We start from the raw sequence: 16,037 nt of genomic DNA on the forward strand, positions 1-16,037 counted from the left end.
TACAGAATTAGCCCTGCTTCCTGACAGTATTCAACCCAGAGCAGAGCCCCGCTTCCTTAGGCCCTCCCCCAAATCACCTCACACAAGCCCAAATCCCATAATAGGTCCCTTCTCACACTCTCCTACAGAGGCACCTCATGGTCCCCGTGGGTTCTGTTCCCCACTGCACTGAGTAATAAACCCAACTATTAGCTGCAGGGGAGCTCCTGGTGGTCTCCTGTAGGCTTCAGCATCCACAGGATACCCCCACCACCTCACCCCTGCAAAGGTCAAAGGCCAGCACTCGTCTTCTCCATTTGCAAGTCCACAAAGGCAGCTGGACTTGCCCAAGGTCACAGAGTAGGGTGAATATACAATTCATCATTTAAGTTGGAGAGTGAAAGGGAGCACTACTAACAAGTACGCAAACACACTGGGTATAAACCAGGACTGTACTGAGCAGACCAGGTGTGTGGTCTCCCCATCACGCAGCAAGATGGTGGGGGAAGCCAGAACTGCAGCCAAAGCCTGAATCCACCCATCTCTCTCTGCTGCCCCAAGCCCTCGGGGCAACTTCCTGGGACAAGTTTGGCATCTCTCTGCAGGCGAGCCTGGCAGCCAGAGGGTCTTGGTTCTCTGCTAACGTCTGGGGAATGCCCACCTGTTGTGATTCAGGGACATTGGGGCCACTTCTGAGATTCCACACCACACAGCTGTCCCACGTGGTCACACTGCTGTGTTTGGTGTTTACTTTCCAGAGGGTTCCCATGATGGCTCATGTATCCTGTCCAGAGCGGGGGCAGGTGATTTTACATAAAAGAATTTGCAGGCGAATGAAGGTGGCCCCTTTCAACATTGAAAACGTTTTTATTTTAGCCATTCGTGCTCGTGCTGTTTGTGATGCAGGTTCCCCTCTCCCCTGCCTTTGTAAACAGAGCGCAGGAACACCCTACACCTCGCCCCAGTCTAATGAGTGGGAACATGCTACGGCACAAGAGATGAGCCCACAATGCCTTTCACTACCAAGGCTTTCACACTGGACATAGAATGACCCAGAAAGAAGAGGGAGTGGGTTCCAGGGGTGTGCCCTTCTGATGCAGCAGAGAGGAGATCCCCTTCCCCCTGCTGGGTCCCCCAGCCCTGATCTAGAGGCCCAGCCCAGGTGAAGGTCTCCCCTCCCAGGTGGCCCAGAGTGCAACCTCTGAGTGTGTGGGCCTGGTCTGAGGTAGAGCCACTGCCCCTTCCTCTGAAGCTGCCAGAGTCTCTGTGCTGAGACACGGAGGGGCTTGGCAGAGGTCAGCACACTAAAAGCATTACTCTGTGATGGTACAACACAGGAGGGGCTGCTGAAGCAGGAGGGCTATTTGTCCCTGCCTTCGCTGACCCCAGATGACTGTGTGTCACTCTGCTGCCTCTGGGGTGCCAACTTTTGTCTTCCCTGCTCTCGCTTCTGCTCTAGATCTGCACTCCGTCCCTAACTTACAAGAAACCAAGCTCACTGGATTGTGAGTCTTTGGAAGGCAAGAACTGCTAGTTCATGTCTTTCCCCCGCAGGTCCTGCCTCAGTGCCTGGCACATAGTAGGTGCTCAGTAAATGCCACCTTAGTCGAGTTGAGTTCAGCCAGGCAGGCTCATTTCTCCCACAATCCTAACCCAATGCAGATGTATTCTGCGGGGAGGGAGGTTACTCTGCGGGCTCTTGGCCTGGCTTTGTGACTCCTCTGCAGGCTATTTGGAAGTTTGAATGCAGAGAGTAAAGAGGCTGAGTCAAAGCGTTAGGGAAGTGGGAGAGGAGAACATTATCTGCAAAAGTCCCCTGGGTTCTCGTCAGTTCCTTACACCCTCAGTGACCGCTGACTCTGGGCACAAGCGATACCAAGGTGAGTAAAGCAAAAATGCTAGCCTTGAGCAAACAGTCGTGCTCCGGTGATAGGTATACAAAGGCCCAAAGATGGCACCAAGGGGCCGGGACTAACTTGTTCTGGGAGGCCGTGACATCAAGAAAGGCTTTCAGAGGAGGGACGTCTATGCCAAAGGGCTTCCTGGAAGAGGGGACAGTGTGGGAAGGGTGTGGGGCTGCAGGGTGAGCATGTGGAGGAGAGAGGACATGGCCTTGGGATTGAGGAGCAGAGGGTGTGGTGTGGGGCTGACCAGGTTGGAAATTGGGAGGTCAGCAGAGGTCAGTCATGGAAGGTTTGGGATCCTGGAGCAATGGGAGCCATAGGAGGGATGTGGGCGGTGGCGACGTGGTCAGCTCTGGGTGAAGACAGCTCACGCCAGCTACCAGGTGGACTACAAGACTCAACAGGAACAGGAACACAGAGTCCTTCACAGAGCGTCATGGGCCCAGGCATAGCACTAAGGAGGGCTCCTGTTCAGAGGCCAGCTTTGGGGGAAGGCCAAAGGGTCTTGAGGACCCCAGCTGTCACAATCTTCACAACAAATCACATTTCACCTTTACCCCCACCCCCAAAATAACAACTGGATGGGCGATGGTCCATTGAAAGTAATCACCTCTTCCCCATGTGTTGTTTTACAGTTCTCCAAGTGGTCTAGAATCCACCATCTCATTTGAACCTCCATACAACCCCATTTCGCAGATAGGGAAATTGAGGCCCTGTGAGGAGTTTACACAGGGCTAGCGGCCCTGCAGGCTAGCACCCAGGGACAGTTCCATCTCAGCCCTGGGCATCGGGCTCAAAGCCCAGTTCCTTGTCTGGGAGGGGGTCTCCCGGGCTGTCCGGCAGCCCATAGTACAAGTCTTCCTCCTCCTGCTCTGGCTCTTCCACACCTGTATCCGAAGCTGCCTCCTCCTCCTTTGTCCTCGGGGAACGCTGCCAGTAGCTGGGCAGGGCTGTGTCCTGCCACTGCCCCTCTGGAGGACCATCCTCCGACGTGGGGGCGTCGATCAGAGCAAAGTCATGGAAGCGGTCCAGCCTGTACCTGCAGGCCCAGGACTCCCGTGGCTGGGGGCCTGGCTCCTCCCCGTCAGGTGGAGATGGGTTGGGGCTGCCACTCTCACTGGAACCCAAGTCCAGGTCGTCTTGGAAGGAAGCCAAAGGTGCAGGGCCCTGAGGACAGGCTGCGGGGCTGTGGGGGCAAAGCCAGAGAGGGCGAGGAGAGCTCTGAGTCAGACTGCCTGGGTGCCAACTTCAGCAACTAGCTGCAAGGCCATGCGAGGTGAGCTCACCTGCCTGGGCCTCACTTTCCTCCCCTGTAAGGTAGGGGAAATAGTAGTATTCACTCCTCTGGTGTCTCTGAGCTTTACAGCAGATCATGGGTGCAAAGCACTTTTCACAATAGCTGGCATATAGTAAGTGCTCAAAAAATGGGCTATTATGTTATTATCCAAACCATGTCACTCCTCCACTTCTCCAATCACTCAGGCGTCTCCTCTGGGCCCTCAGACCCCATCACACTAGGTACCACCGTCTGTTCCCTCATCTGCCTCTACCATTGGACTGGGAGCTCTTGTAGGGTGGGGTCCTCAAGGCCTGGCAGGGAGTCGGTGCCCAGTAATGGTCGTCGGATGAGTGAATCAATAGATGAACGAGGAACCCACGTCATAAACAGCCAAGCATGGAGGGGGCGGCGGAGTGACCGCTCAAGGCCATCGAGCACGTCAGGAGCAGCCTGGATTTGAACTCAGGTCCTCCGGCTCACTGCCCCGCTACCCATGACAGGCGTTCAAAATGCACAGAGGCCTGTGGTGTGCCCAACACTTAAATGCACTGTCCCAACCATCACAACAACCCTCTGAGGTAGGAGTGATTATTCCCATGTGGGGAAACTGAGGATCAGGAGGATAAGAAACTTGCCAAGGTTATACAGCAGAGCTGCTAGGATTGGAACCCAGGCCTGTCTGACTAGAGCCCAGACTCATGCGTCTGCTACACCTGCTGCCTCTCAGAGTGTCCCCACCCCCACTGCCCTCTCTACTCCCAAATGAACCCAGCTACCCCTCAGTGGCCCACGTCCCTCCTCCTCCACCCAGAAGTGAGCGCATCCCCAATCCTGCGCTCTGCACACTCACCCAGGCCTGCTCTCAGTTGGGTTTCTTTCTCCCTCATCCTCCTCTGAGCCCCTGTGGACGACCACGGCAGCCTCCATCCAGGCCTGAGCGTCAGGAAGGCCCCCTGCTCCTCTCTCACTGGCTTCCAGCTGCTGCTGAGCCCGCTCAGGGACTAGCAGGGGGCGGGGGTCCTCACTGTAGCCCATGACCTTCATCCGGATGTGGCTGAAGTCGGGCAGGCTCTGGTCATAGGCGGCTTCCTCCCACAGCCTGACATAGGGAGGCTGGAGGCTATGTGGGTGAATGGCAGACAGAGGGAGAGAGAACAGGTAGGTGTGCAAAGGTTCGTTCAACAGACACCAGTGCTGTCCCCTGGCCCGCCTGCTCTGTCCACCTGATCTCCCTGATGTCAAAGAAGCCTTTGGGTTATCGTTACTGGACCTAGTTCATGGATGAGGAGTCTGAGGCCCTGCAAGCGAAGGGAAGTGGCCAAGCTCAGACTCTCAGCCCAGTGTTCCTTTCACTCCATGTCCCCAAAGTTAACCCCAAAAGTGCAACTGCAAAACAAAGACCAGAAGACTGAGAGTTTCCTGGGTTCCGGCTGGTGGGCTAATGGCTCTGTGCATATCATCCCTTTTATTCTGAACAAGCAGGATGATTGTTCCTGCTTTTCAGATGAGGACTTCAGTACTTGCGCGGCTATTGCGGGCTCCTTGCCTGCCGGGCTCTGTCAGGCACCCTCCCCGTAACTCTGGGAGATACTGGAGGAAACTGAGGCACAGAGACTAGCTGACTTGCCCAAGTGACTGAAACACTGAGCATTGTGAGTGGGGCCCCAGGCACCATGTTTTCTACTGCCGTCTACAGACCCTTTGGAAAGTGAGGTTCCCTTGGTTAGGATTGGGGACTAACCAGAAGGAGCCCAGAGTCGGGATGACCTGAGCCTCTACTCTGTCACAGCAGCTCTCCCTGTGTGACTAATCCTGATGCTGGCCCCCATGCCCACCCAGGTTTTATCACCTCATTCCCCTGAGACATTTGGTCACTCTCTGTGCCATCAACAAAAAATACCATCACTGCCTCCTTCCCCAAGCAAAGTAGAGAGAGTTCCAGGGCCCCAGCCACATACCCTGGACCTGTAGCCTGCCCTTCTGAGCATGAAGTCACAGTATCCAGGGTCAGAGAGGGAGAATGCTGGCATGCTCTCTGCCATGGCTTGTGAGCCAGGGCATAGCACCTCCAGGGACGAAGGCAGGTCTAATCTGGTCTGTCACTGACTCCCCATGAGGTTTGGGGGCTTGTGATTATACATCTTAAGCCTCAGTTTCCACATCTATATAAAGGGTTGGACACACCCTTTCACAGGGTTTCTATGAGTACTGAAGGAGGTCATAGCTACAAAATGCCTGATTTGGTCTCTGATACATATGAAATGCTTCTTACTAATGATGACAAACACTTATAGAGGGCCTACTGTGTGCCAGGTCCTGGTCTTAGCACTTGACTTATATTAGCTCACTGAACCCTCCCTGAAACCCCAGGAGGAAGGTACCATTAGTATCCCCATTTTACAAAGGGGACAAAGAGAGGTGTGTCGTTTTCCCAAAGTCACACAGCCAGTAAGGGGCAGAGCCCAGGGCTCTGTTGTTTGCTATAGTAGTAGCAGTCACAGCTTTTGGGGATTTAGGGTCAAACCTGATTTTCATGTTTGGTCTGCCACTAGTGAACTAGTCCCCAAGCCTCAGTTTCCTCATCTATAAAATGGGAATAATAATGGCTGCCTCATGGAATTGAGAGTTCAAAACAATCCATGATTTCTAATAGTATATGCTCAGTAAATAGGAAGGCCAAGCCGGAGCCTGGAGCAAGGGAAGGAGACACCATCCTCCCCGCCCACCCCACTCCCTCCCTCTCCTCTGTAAGGGGAGACTGGCTCACTGCCCTCCCTTCTACCCCCTCCTAGCCTCGTAGGGCCTGACACCTACCTCTTCATCTCAGTAGTGAGCCCGTTCTCCAGCAAGCCCAGTGGCTTCGAGGACAGGATGCCTTGGAAGTCTGAGTCAGCGGGTACGAAGGCTATCTGCAGGGCAAAGGGGAGCCGGCTCTGCTGTGGCTGCTCACACAGGCCCTTCACACTGCTCCCCTCAGACCCTGGGCCGAACCTCTCCACATGCCCTGGGAGAGGCCCGACTAGGCAGGGCCTCACATTTCGACAGGAGAGGATCCTGCTCAGGGCCCAGCACCAGTGAGTGGATGGATCCCTGGGCTCCTGCTCCCACTTGGCTCTATATTCACCCAACAAACATTTATTGAGCACCTGCTGTGTGCCAAGCACATTAGGGGGCGGTAGGCAGTGAGACAGACATCCCTGTCCTGAAGGAGATCACATCTTGTCATTTCTCAGGGTCCTCGTCCAGTGTCCAGAATGTGCCTGGCACAGAGGAGGCACTTCATTCATATGGTGAATGAGTGGAAAGCAGGTCATTTTCATGTGTTTCTTGGCGCAGAGGCTGTGGTGGGGAATACAGAAGTGTATGGCTGGGGTCGCACCCACCAGTACCTGTACCTGAACTTTCAGGGATCAAGAGGTCTCTGCAAGTACAGCCCCATGGGGAGGGCACAGGGTTGCGGAGGGGAGGCGGGTCATAAGGAGGCAGTGGGATGAGGCAGAAGGAGCCCTGCCTTTGGAGTCTGGTCATCTCCCCTCCCAGGGCCTCTCTGTGTTCCTCTGTAAAATGGGGTTAGCCTCGAAGAAATATTTGCAACACTGTTCACAGTAGACAAGAGGTGGGAGCAACCCGACTGTCCACACACAGATGAATGAATAAACAAAATGTGGTATATACATGCAATGGAATGTTATCCAGCCTTAAAACGGAGTGAGGGGCGGCGGATGGCTCAGTCAGTTAGAGCACAAGCTCTGAACAACAGGGTTGCCGGTTCGATTCCCACATAGGCCAGTGAATTGCGCCCTCCACAACTAGATTGAATATAACGAGCTGCTGCTGAGTTGCCGCTGAGCTGCTGGAGGGGAGGCTGGATAGCTCCATTGGTTAGAGTGAGAGGTCTTAAAACTAAGGCTGCCAGTTCAATTCCCACATGGGATGGTGGGCTGCGCCCCCTGCAACTAAGATTGAAAACGGCGACTAGACTTGGAGCTGAGCTGCGCCCTCCACAACTAGATTGAAGGACAACAACTTGGAACTGACAGAGCCTGGAAAAACAGTGTTCCCCAATATTCCCCAATTAAAAAAAAACAACGAATGAAGTTCCGACATATGCTAGAACATGGATAAAAGTTGAAGAAATAAGCCAGTTACAAAAAGACAAGTTCTGGGGCTGACCCAGTGGCTCAGGCAATTGGAGCTCCGTGCTCCTAATGCTAAAGGCTGCCGCTTTGATTCCCACGTGGGCCAGTGCCAGATGGCTCAGTTGGCTGGAGCATGGGTTCTCAACCACAAGGTTGCGGGTTCGACTCATAGACTCCCGCAAGGGATTTTGGGCTGCGCCCCCTGCAACTAACAACAGCAACTGGACCTGGAGCTGAGCTGCGCCCTCCACAATTAAGACTGAAAGGACAACTTGAAGCTGAATGGCCCCCTCCACAACTAAGATTGAAAGGACAACAATTTGGCTTGGAAAAAGTCCTGGAAGTACACACTGTTCCCCAATAAACTTCTGTTCCCCTTCCCCAATAAAAAAATCTTTTTTTAAAAAAAAAAAGAGCAATTTTTAAAAAAAGACAAATTCTGTGTGATTCCACTTATATGAAGTATCTAGAATAGCCAAATTCATCCAGACAGAAAGTAGAATGGTGGTTACCACTGACTGGAAGGGGGGGGATTGAGGACTTATTGTTCAATGGTCAAAGAGTTTCAGTTTTGCAAGATGAAAAGAGTTCTGGAGGTCTGTTGCACAACAATGTGAATATAATTAACATTATTGAACTGTACGTTTAAAAATGGTTAAGATGATAAATTTTGTGTTATGTGTATTTTATCACAAGTTGAAAAACAAAAATCGGACTAGTGATGCCTGTCTCCTGGGGTTGCTGTGAGGATTCCATGAGATAATATATAACAAATCCTCCAGCACAGTCCTGACACATAGTGGCTGCTCAGTAAATCATAGTTTGATGTTACTGAAGATGAAGCTACCTTCTCTGAGTCTTGGTCTCCTCAATCTCCTCAACTGAAATTTGTTGAACAGATATTTGATGAGCCCTTACTGCATCATGGGATCAGCCGCCTTTGCCCTTCCCATAGAGTGCAGTGAGTAAAAGACACTTGTCTGCACTGTAAAAGCTTCCTTCTGCGGGGGAGAAGGGAATGGTGGACGCAGGGCTTCTCAGAACTCCTGGGAGGGGTCAGCTTCCCAAATGTCTGGACATAATGCAGGGACTTGGGTATCTTCCACACCCACTAAGGACGCCCTGCACTTGCCAGCTGGCTCTGTACTTCCTAGAATCTGCCCCTTCCTCTGCTTTATTATCTCATGGACAAGTAATCATCCTCGTCTTCCTCCTCATCACCATCATCACCATCACCACCGTCACCATCACCTCCATCAACATCACCACCATCATCACCACCACCATCATCACCACCACCACCATCATCGTGGTTGTCACTGTGAAAAGCCTAGAGGAGAAGGAAAGGCAGAAGTACCTCAGAACACAAGTCCTTTGAAGAGAGGGGGACAGGCAGAGTTGAAGCTGGAAAGGGGCAATCAGACCATGAAGATCCCAAAAGATCAGCCTAAGGAGTTCAGCTTTTATTCAGAAACAGTGAGAGCCCTGGAGGAGTTCTCAGCAGGAGAGTGCACAGGCCTATTTGTGTTTAGACAAATGCCTCCAGAGCGGGGAGGGAGTGAGGAAGGACCGTGGAGAGGACAGATCAGTCACCACCAATCAGAGGCCTGATCCTGGACTCCAGCTGAGAAGGCAGGAGTAGGGAATGGGGGACCTAGGACAGAGGCAGAAGCTGGACCGGAAGAGACCTTGCTTTCCCTGCAAATCCTTCCCTTTCCCCCAGCTCCCCTGCCCCACCTCAGCTAAGGGGCAGTGTCTCTGACTGCCCCACTTACTAGATTTGCCACAATTCCTCCTCCTCTCTCGAGCCTAACACCCAGCTGACCACCACTTTTGACCAACTCTACTTGAGAAATTCAGTGAGATAAGCTAAATTGTAGTGCCGGTGCCATGTCCAGCCACAGCAGGTACTGTACATTTGATGCTGGAAATGTCTTCCCAGTTCCTACAGTCTTGGGTTCAAATTCTGCCTTGATCTGGAAGACGGTCATCTCTCGCCTGGACCAGAGAAGGAGCCTCCCCTCCCGGTCTGCTTGCCCCTGCTTCCTCCTTCCGATGTCAGCCTGATAACTTTCTTGAACTACAAAGCTGATCATTTGTTTCTCTTGTCCCATCAACTAAAGGGTAAGGTTCAAGAGTCTTAGCATGGCATCTGAGGCCCGGAGGAGCTGAGCCCTACCCCCTTTCCATCTTACCTTCCTCTCCCACCACCCCGGCAGCCATGCTGACCCACCTGCCTTGCTCTTTCACCTCGTGTCTCTGATCACACTGTTCCTGGAATGTCTTTCCCATCTTCTCTGCCCAGTGAACTTGTATTTGGCGCACAAAGCCCAGCCCATCTTCTCTGTGAAGCCTACTCCCTCCCCATCAGGCAGAAAATTGTCTTCCCTGCAAGACTCCCAGCCCCTCAAAGACAGGGGCAGTTTAATTCGTGTTGGTGTCGACTACTCCTTACCCCCATATCTTAATTGGTTGACTCCAGTCCCTTATGTTTATGTTTCTTTCAATCCAGGAAATTCCCATTTGTCAGTCACCGAGAGGCAGGGGAGGGTGCTGAGAAGGGGGATGGGCACCAGCAGTTGCTGAGGGCTGATGGATGGCCCAGGCACCAAGGAAACAATGTGGGAGACAGGCCCTGCCCCTACGCCCGCCTCCCTGGTTTACAGCACTCCTCCCTCCCTTCCCTTAGTGTGCTGGCGCTAACACCCACACAGACCCACACCTGCACTCACACCCAGAGACCACCCATGCCACAAACACCAATCCTGGGAATAATGCCTTCAAACCAGCTCTGTGCCAGGCGTGATGCTGGCTCCCCCACATACAAGACCCCACTGGTTCCTCCCACTCGGCAAGGCTGGAGAGGCAGGGGACTCCCTCTGCCAAGGTCACAGAAGTGGGGCAGGAGGGAGGAGGGATTTGAATCTGGGCTTGTTGCAAACCAAAACGTATTTCCACCCCACCATACTGCCTCCACACACAGGAGCACGTGAATCTATCAACAGTTACTCATTAATACGCAGTAATATTCTCTCTCCCCGCGCGCTCTCCCCCTCATCCCCCACTGCCACGAGGTCACTCTGCCCACCACCCAGAGCCACCTCTGGTAAAAGGGCACCAGGCAGGAAGGACACTACTCTCTGTGCCCCGCACTGCCCCCTTGCTGTCCTCCAGGGCCCAGCCTTGTCACTGGAAGGAGAATGAGAATGGAGGTGGTGACTTGGGTAGCTCGGGCCTCAAGGACCTCTTCTCCCCCTGACCTCTGCTCAGGGCATTTCACAGACAGAGGCAAGTTGACTGTAAACTGCTGGGTAAATGACTACAAACCAGCCAGGACTGCCCCAGCTCCAAATATTCTGACAGCCTGGGGCTGACCCATGGAGGGGGCAGGGCTGCGGAGAGCCAGGTGCGGGTCCCCAGGGAACCTCCTGCCTCCTACCCCGGCCCCCGCCCCCAGCACAGTCATCTAGACAGGAGGGGACGAGGGGAGGAGGCTGCCAGTGGTGGGGGCTGCCTGGAGACTAGAGCCCTAGATGTCAGGACCAGCAAGGCCCTTAGATGCAACCCCTTTCCCATCCCCTTTTCCTAACTCACACATTGTACAAATGAGGAAACTGAGGCTCAGAAAGAGAAAGGACTTGAGCAAAGTCTCCCAAGCAGTTAGACACAGAGCCCAAGTTCGAATCCATGCTTCTATTTCTGTTTCCCTGAATGTGACCAGCTGTGTGACCTTAGAAAAGCCACACAACCTTTCTGGGCACTGAAAACTTCCAACTCCTGACATGCCTATTCCACAGGGCTGTTGAGAGGATCAATAACAGTAATGGTGACAGCCCTTCGCCTAAATATAATACTCTACAGTTTATAAAACAGTCCTACATCCCATCTCTTCTCTGTTCATAATAACTGTGAGCTGGGAGAAAAAGGGGATTGGGGACCCATTTTGCAGATGTAAGAAACTGAGGCTCAGAAAGATAAACATCACACAGAGTTTGGACAGAGCTGCAACTAGAACTCAGGACTCCCAAACCAGTGCTCTTCCTGTCACTAAGTTACATGCAAGGCTGGGAATATACTGAAACTCCAAAGGATAGAGTACTGACCAACTCATGCCATCAAGGTTACACCTGACCCCCTCAGAACTCTCAGTAACTCTGAGGCAACTCTGAGGGTTGCCTCTCCAAGGCGGAGGCTGTGCCTTAAGTCACACATATCTGAGCTCCAATCCCAACTCTGACACTTAAGAGCCATGAGACCTCACCTTTCTGAGCCTCGGGCTTCTCCACTGTAAAATGGAACTACAGAGGGACCAGAAGCTCCAGATGAGAACTGAACTTCACCATGAACACAGGAGTGTCTGACAGGGGGCAAGCACTTACTACCGTAACTTTGGTTTCAAGCACACGGATAATGTGTGTTGGGTTTTACTGTCTCCCTGGTGGTGCCTCGTTCAGGGCTCCAGATGCAGGGGGCTTCTGATAAATCCTTATGATAAGGGAGGGAGTAAGGGTGAGATGGATGGATGGATGGTGGATGGATGGTGGATGGATGGATGGATGATCACGAATGTGGAGAGAAGAAAAGAGAGGTGAAAGGGGAAAGGATGAAAAGATAATTGAAGGATGGGGCACCAGCATATGCCTGGAATAGAGGCACAGCCCAGCCTTCCTGGCCCCTGGCCCGTGACCCCCAGCCGACCTGCCCCTCCATCCCACCGCCTACCTTGGGGTAGCACTGGCACATGCTCCAGATGACGCCCCCAATCACCATGACGCTGCCCATGGCATAGAAGGTGCCATAGACCTGGGGCCGGTCATGGCTCATGAGGAATGTACCGAGGGCAAGCAGGAAGAGCCCCAACACAATGAAACCGATGCGGAAGGTCTTCTCGTCTGTCATGGCTGCCCCACCAGGCCGCCGTCAGGTTGGTGCACCGCCGTGGAGGGGTGCCGGTGAACCAGTGTGGACAGCCACACTCCACACACTGAGAGGGATGACACTCCGGAATCACTGCAAATTGGGACTTACAGTTAAGGGGAGGGGAGGCTCCCTCAAGTCCAGCCACAATTGCAGGGCACACAGGTTCCCCAGGCCGCGGGAGCTACGCTTGGATGGTCCCTGCCCCCACCATCCACCGTCATTCCCTCTCACCTTCCCTCTGGGCCCAGCCGGAGTGTGTGTGTGACTCCGAGTGAGGGACAAGCCAGGAGAGAGAGGGGGAGGTTACAGGGGCTGGGCCCCAGCCAAGCTTTGACATCACCTCATTTGCCTATGTGGGGCTGAGCTAGATGGACAGGCGGACCCACACCACCCAGCCATGGGAAGCCAGGTACAATGCCGCAGCCAAAACACATCAGAATGCCACTGGAAGATGCCAGGCTCCCTCAGGCTGACATTTTAGAATCCCGAAGCACTCTAGTCTCTTCAAGGCCATGTGTCCATCCGGGGTTCAGGAATAATAACCCATATTTACCGGACAGTGTCTGTATGCATGGCACTGTTTTAAAGATGTTAGAGATATTTCCCATTTGAGGGGAACCCCGTGAGGCAGGCACTACTATCCCATTTTACAAATGAGCACACGGAGGCACAGACAAGTAAGTCATTTTCCCAAGGTCACAGAGTTAGAAATGGCACAGCAACTGGGATTTGAACCCAGAGGCCATGCCCCTAGCCACCATGTGATACTCCCTAGCTACAGCAGGGTGGTTGAAAGTGTGAGCTCTGGGGCCCAGGCAGACTGCCTGGGATTGAGTTTTGGCTCCTCTACCATGGGCAATGTGGCCTTCATCAAGTTACCTCCCTGTGCCTCAGTTTTCCTCCTCTGTAAAATGGGCATAATAATAGCACCTCCCAGGTTGGAGATGTCTGCAGGTCTGACCTCCTTGGCTTCCTCCCTCCCCTTCTCTCATACTCTGTGAGCTGGCCCCTGGAAAGGCTCTGGTGTCTTAATGCCCCTGTAGGGTATGGATGACTGACAGCAATTTCCATGCCTCTTACTCTAGGAAGATGCCTTAATCCTAAGAATGACATTACAATGTTGGAATTCCAGTTCTGGGGATAGGCTGATGGGAAAAAATCAGGTCCTTTACAGGACTATAGGAAAATGAGGACCATCAGTGTCTAAAAGAAAACATTGACTTGTCGTTTGTACAGAGTTAGGGTGCTGATGTGGGGTAATGGCTTCCATTTGGCATCCTGACTTAGGTCGGGGATTTTCCTGTTTGTCGTCTTCACCGTATCCCTCTTCTCCAGCAAGAGCTGTGCTTCCTGGACATCATACCTCCGTTCACACCATACCCTCTACCTGCGGCTCCTGCCCACACACACTTTTTCCAGCAGCGGTTTCTCCTTCACCATCCCTCAGATCCAGCTGGGCTACACACACCCTACAGGTGGCGGAGAAGGTCCCCTATCACGGAGCCCAGGAGAGGCTCCCAGTGAGAGCTTGCTGAGGAGTCCGAGAAGGGCTGCGAGTCACTGACTCATGTCCAGGTCTGATTCCCCAGGTAAACTTGGGCGGGTGGCTCCGTTCTGGGCTTGAATTTTGTCACCTTTGGATTGAGGGTGAAATCAGGGCCACCTCTCGGGTAACTGTGCATGTGAGTGACCTGCTGGTGGAGAAAATGCTTTGTAATCTGTGCTCATCAATAGGCCGAGACCCACCACCCCGGAAATACTATTGTTATCTTATGGAGGCTCAGAGAAGGGAACTAACGAGTGGCCCTCCCAGGAAAGGAAACGGAGGCCCAGAGGGCCCTGAGCCGGCTCTCTCGGGTCCCAGAGCTCTGGAGGGCGTCGGAATGGATGTCCGCGGTCGCTGCCCAGCAGGAGCCTCCCGCGCCTCCTTGTGGCGGTCGCCGCATGCTCTTGACAGGGCGCTGTCACACCCTTTCCGTCATGCCCCTGTCCCTCAGCCCCAGGAGGGGCCTAGGGGAGGGTTAGCATGCCCATTTCACAGGCGAGGAAACTGAGCCCGGGGAGTGGAAGGGACTGGCCAAGACTTCCCCAAACTGTGTCGGCGGCTGAGCGACGACCGGGACCTACACAGCCCCAGCCCCAGTGTAGATGGATCTATCTGATCCTCACCCTTCCAGAGAGGCCTCCCCGGTCACCCAATCACCCTCCTCTTCTCCCCACCTTTTCTTCCCTCTCTATGACTCAGCCTCCTTTCTCCCTTTTGTGTCCTCGTAAAAGAATTTTAAATGTGAGTGATGAGTAAGAAGCTCTGGGACAAGTAGATGCTCAGTGAAATGGGTCTCATTTAACCTCTTTCACTATGAGCTATGGTGAGAGGACGCAGAAAAGGCATAGGCGTGTCCGGTGTAGTGGAAGAGTTGGGTTATCCGTGGTTCCCGCTTACCTACCGCTTCCTTGCAAAGTGTGGGCCAGTTGGAAGAGTGATGAGGTGTCTGACGCCTTCCAGCAGAGGGCGTGCTAACCACTGTTTTCTTTCGGTCCACGGAATTTAGGATCCTCCCAAGATGCTCAGAAGCAGGGAGGGGAAATATCAAACCCATTTGACAGATTAGTTGCTGGGGTGGAGATGGAGAGTGGCATGGGAATTTCCAGTTGGGAAATTGCCGACTGCTTTGAGGTAGAGAGCTGCAGGAAACTGGATCACCAGGCAACCCAGAAGGTAACAGACGCTTGGGAGGGCACAGGGAAAATGTGGGCGAGGCCTGAGCTCCAAGAGTCCTCAACATCGCAGACCTGGTGGCAGGTCCCAGATGCAGGCTCTGAGTGGTGAGTGAAGGACAACTGAGCCCAGGAGGAAAGAGACAAGGAACCAAACCATTGCCTACTGGGGCCTACGGAGTGGCAGACCCTGCCTCATGTGGCTCCTCCGCCCTGTGTCCTGCTACTGGGCACAAGAGTCCCCAGTTAACGATGAGGCCATTGCAGCTCAGAAGGGTTAGGTGGCTTGCCTCGACAGGAGACTGGCTCCAAGGCCCTGGCTTAGTTTCCAAGGCGCTGGTGACCTTGAGCAAGTCCCTGCCCCTCCTTGGGGCTTTCACAGAGGTGCTGATAGAGAAAGAAGAAAAAGGTTTTTTTGTCTTCCAGCCCTCCCCAGCCTCTATACCTTCCGGCTCCAGCCAGGCAAAGGTGGTGTCTGCAAGTCACACCTGCAACTCATTAACTCACCTGCCTGGGGGAGATTCCTCACTTTGGTTCTCTGCTTTCCAGCCTGGAACCCCATTAACCCTTTAGGAATTGCAGAGAGCCTGATAAAGTCCCTCGGGATACATATAGGAAACTGGTGTGTGTGTGTGTGTGTGTGTGTGTGTGTGTGTGTGTGTGTGTGTGTGTGTCCAGCTCAACGTCACACAGCAAGGTCAGGAACAAGGCAGAATTCAAACCTACATCTTCATCATACCTGGGAAGGGCAAGGCACGGACAGAAGAAGAGAGGAAAGGAAGGAGGCACAGATGGGGATCCAGGATTTGGTGATGAGGGAGGGAAAGGATTCTAGAAGATCCCCGAGATCTGGCTTCGGTGACTGAGAGAGGGTCCAATAATGATAGTAAGAGCTGACATTTATTGATTCACTTGTTCAGTCAACAAATATCTACTGAGCATTTACCTCATGCCAGGCACCATGTCTAGGCTTTACGGGTACAAATGTAAAGGAAAGAAACAAAATATTCTTGCTCTCAGAGAGCTTATATTCTGGTGGGGAGAAATATACAACAACTGTGGGGACAGAGGCAGGAGAGCAGTTTCCAGGCTCTCGGC

At 53.2% G+C, this 16,037-nt stretch overlaps 1 protein-coding gene across 1 annotated transcript; it reads right to left on the reverse strand.

The window, feature by feature from the left end:
- Positions 1 to 822: 822 nt before the first annotated feature.
- On the reverse strand, positions 823 to 12,461 carry BSND (barttin CLCNK type accessory subunit beta). The gene is made up of 4 exons (XM_081055821.1): positions 12,024 to 12,461; positions 5,977 to 6,071; positions 4,013 to 4,282; positions 823 to 3,069 (listed from the first exon to the last, which is right to left on the reverse strand). Exons 1-4 carry the CDS (start codon positions 12,198 to 12,200, stop codon positions 2,658 to 2,660), a joined length of 954 nt encoding a protein of 317 aa, XP_080911947.1. The 5' UTR covers positions 12,201 to 12,461; the 3' UTR covers positions 823 to 2,657.
- Between the last annotated feature and the right edge of the window lie 3,576 nt (positions 12,462 to 16,037).

Source organism: Rhinolophus hipposideros (genome assembly GCF_964194185.1).
Source record: "Rhinolophus hipposideros genome assembly, chromosome: 8".
Classification (NCBI taxonomy): Eukaryota; Metazoa; Chordata; class Mammalia; order Chiroptera; family Rhinolophidae; genus Rhinolophus; species Rhinolophus hipposideros.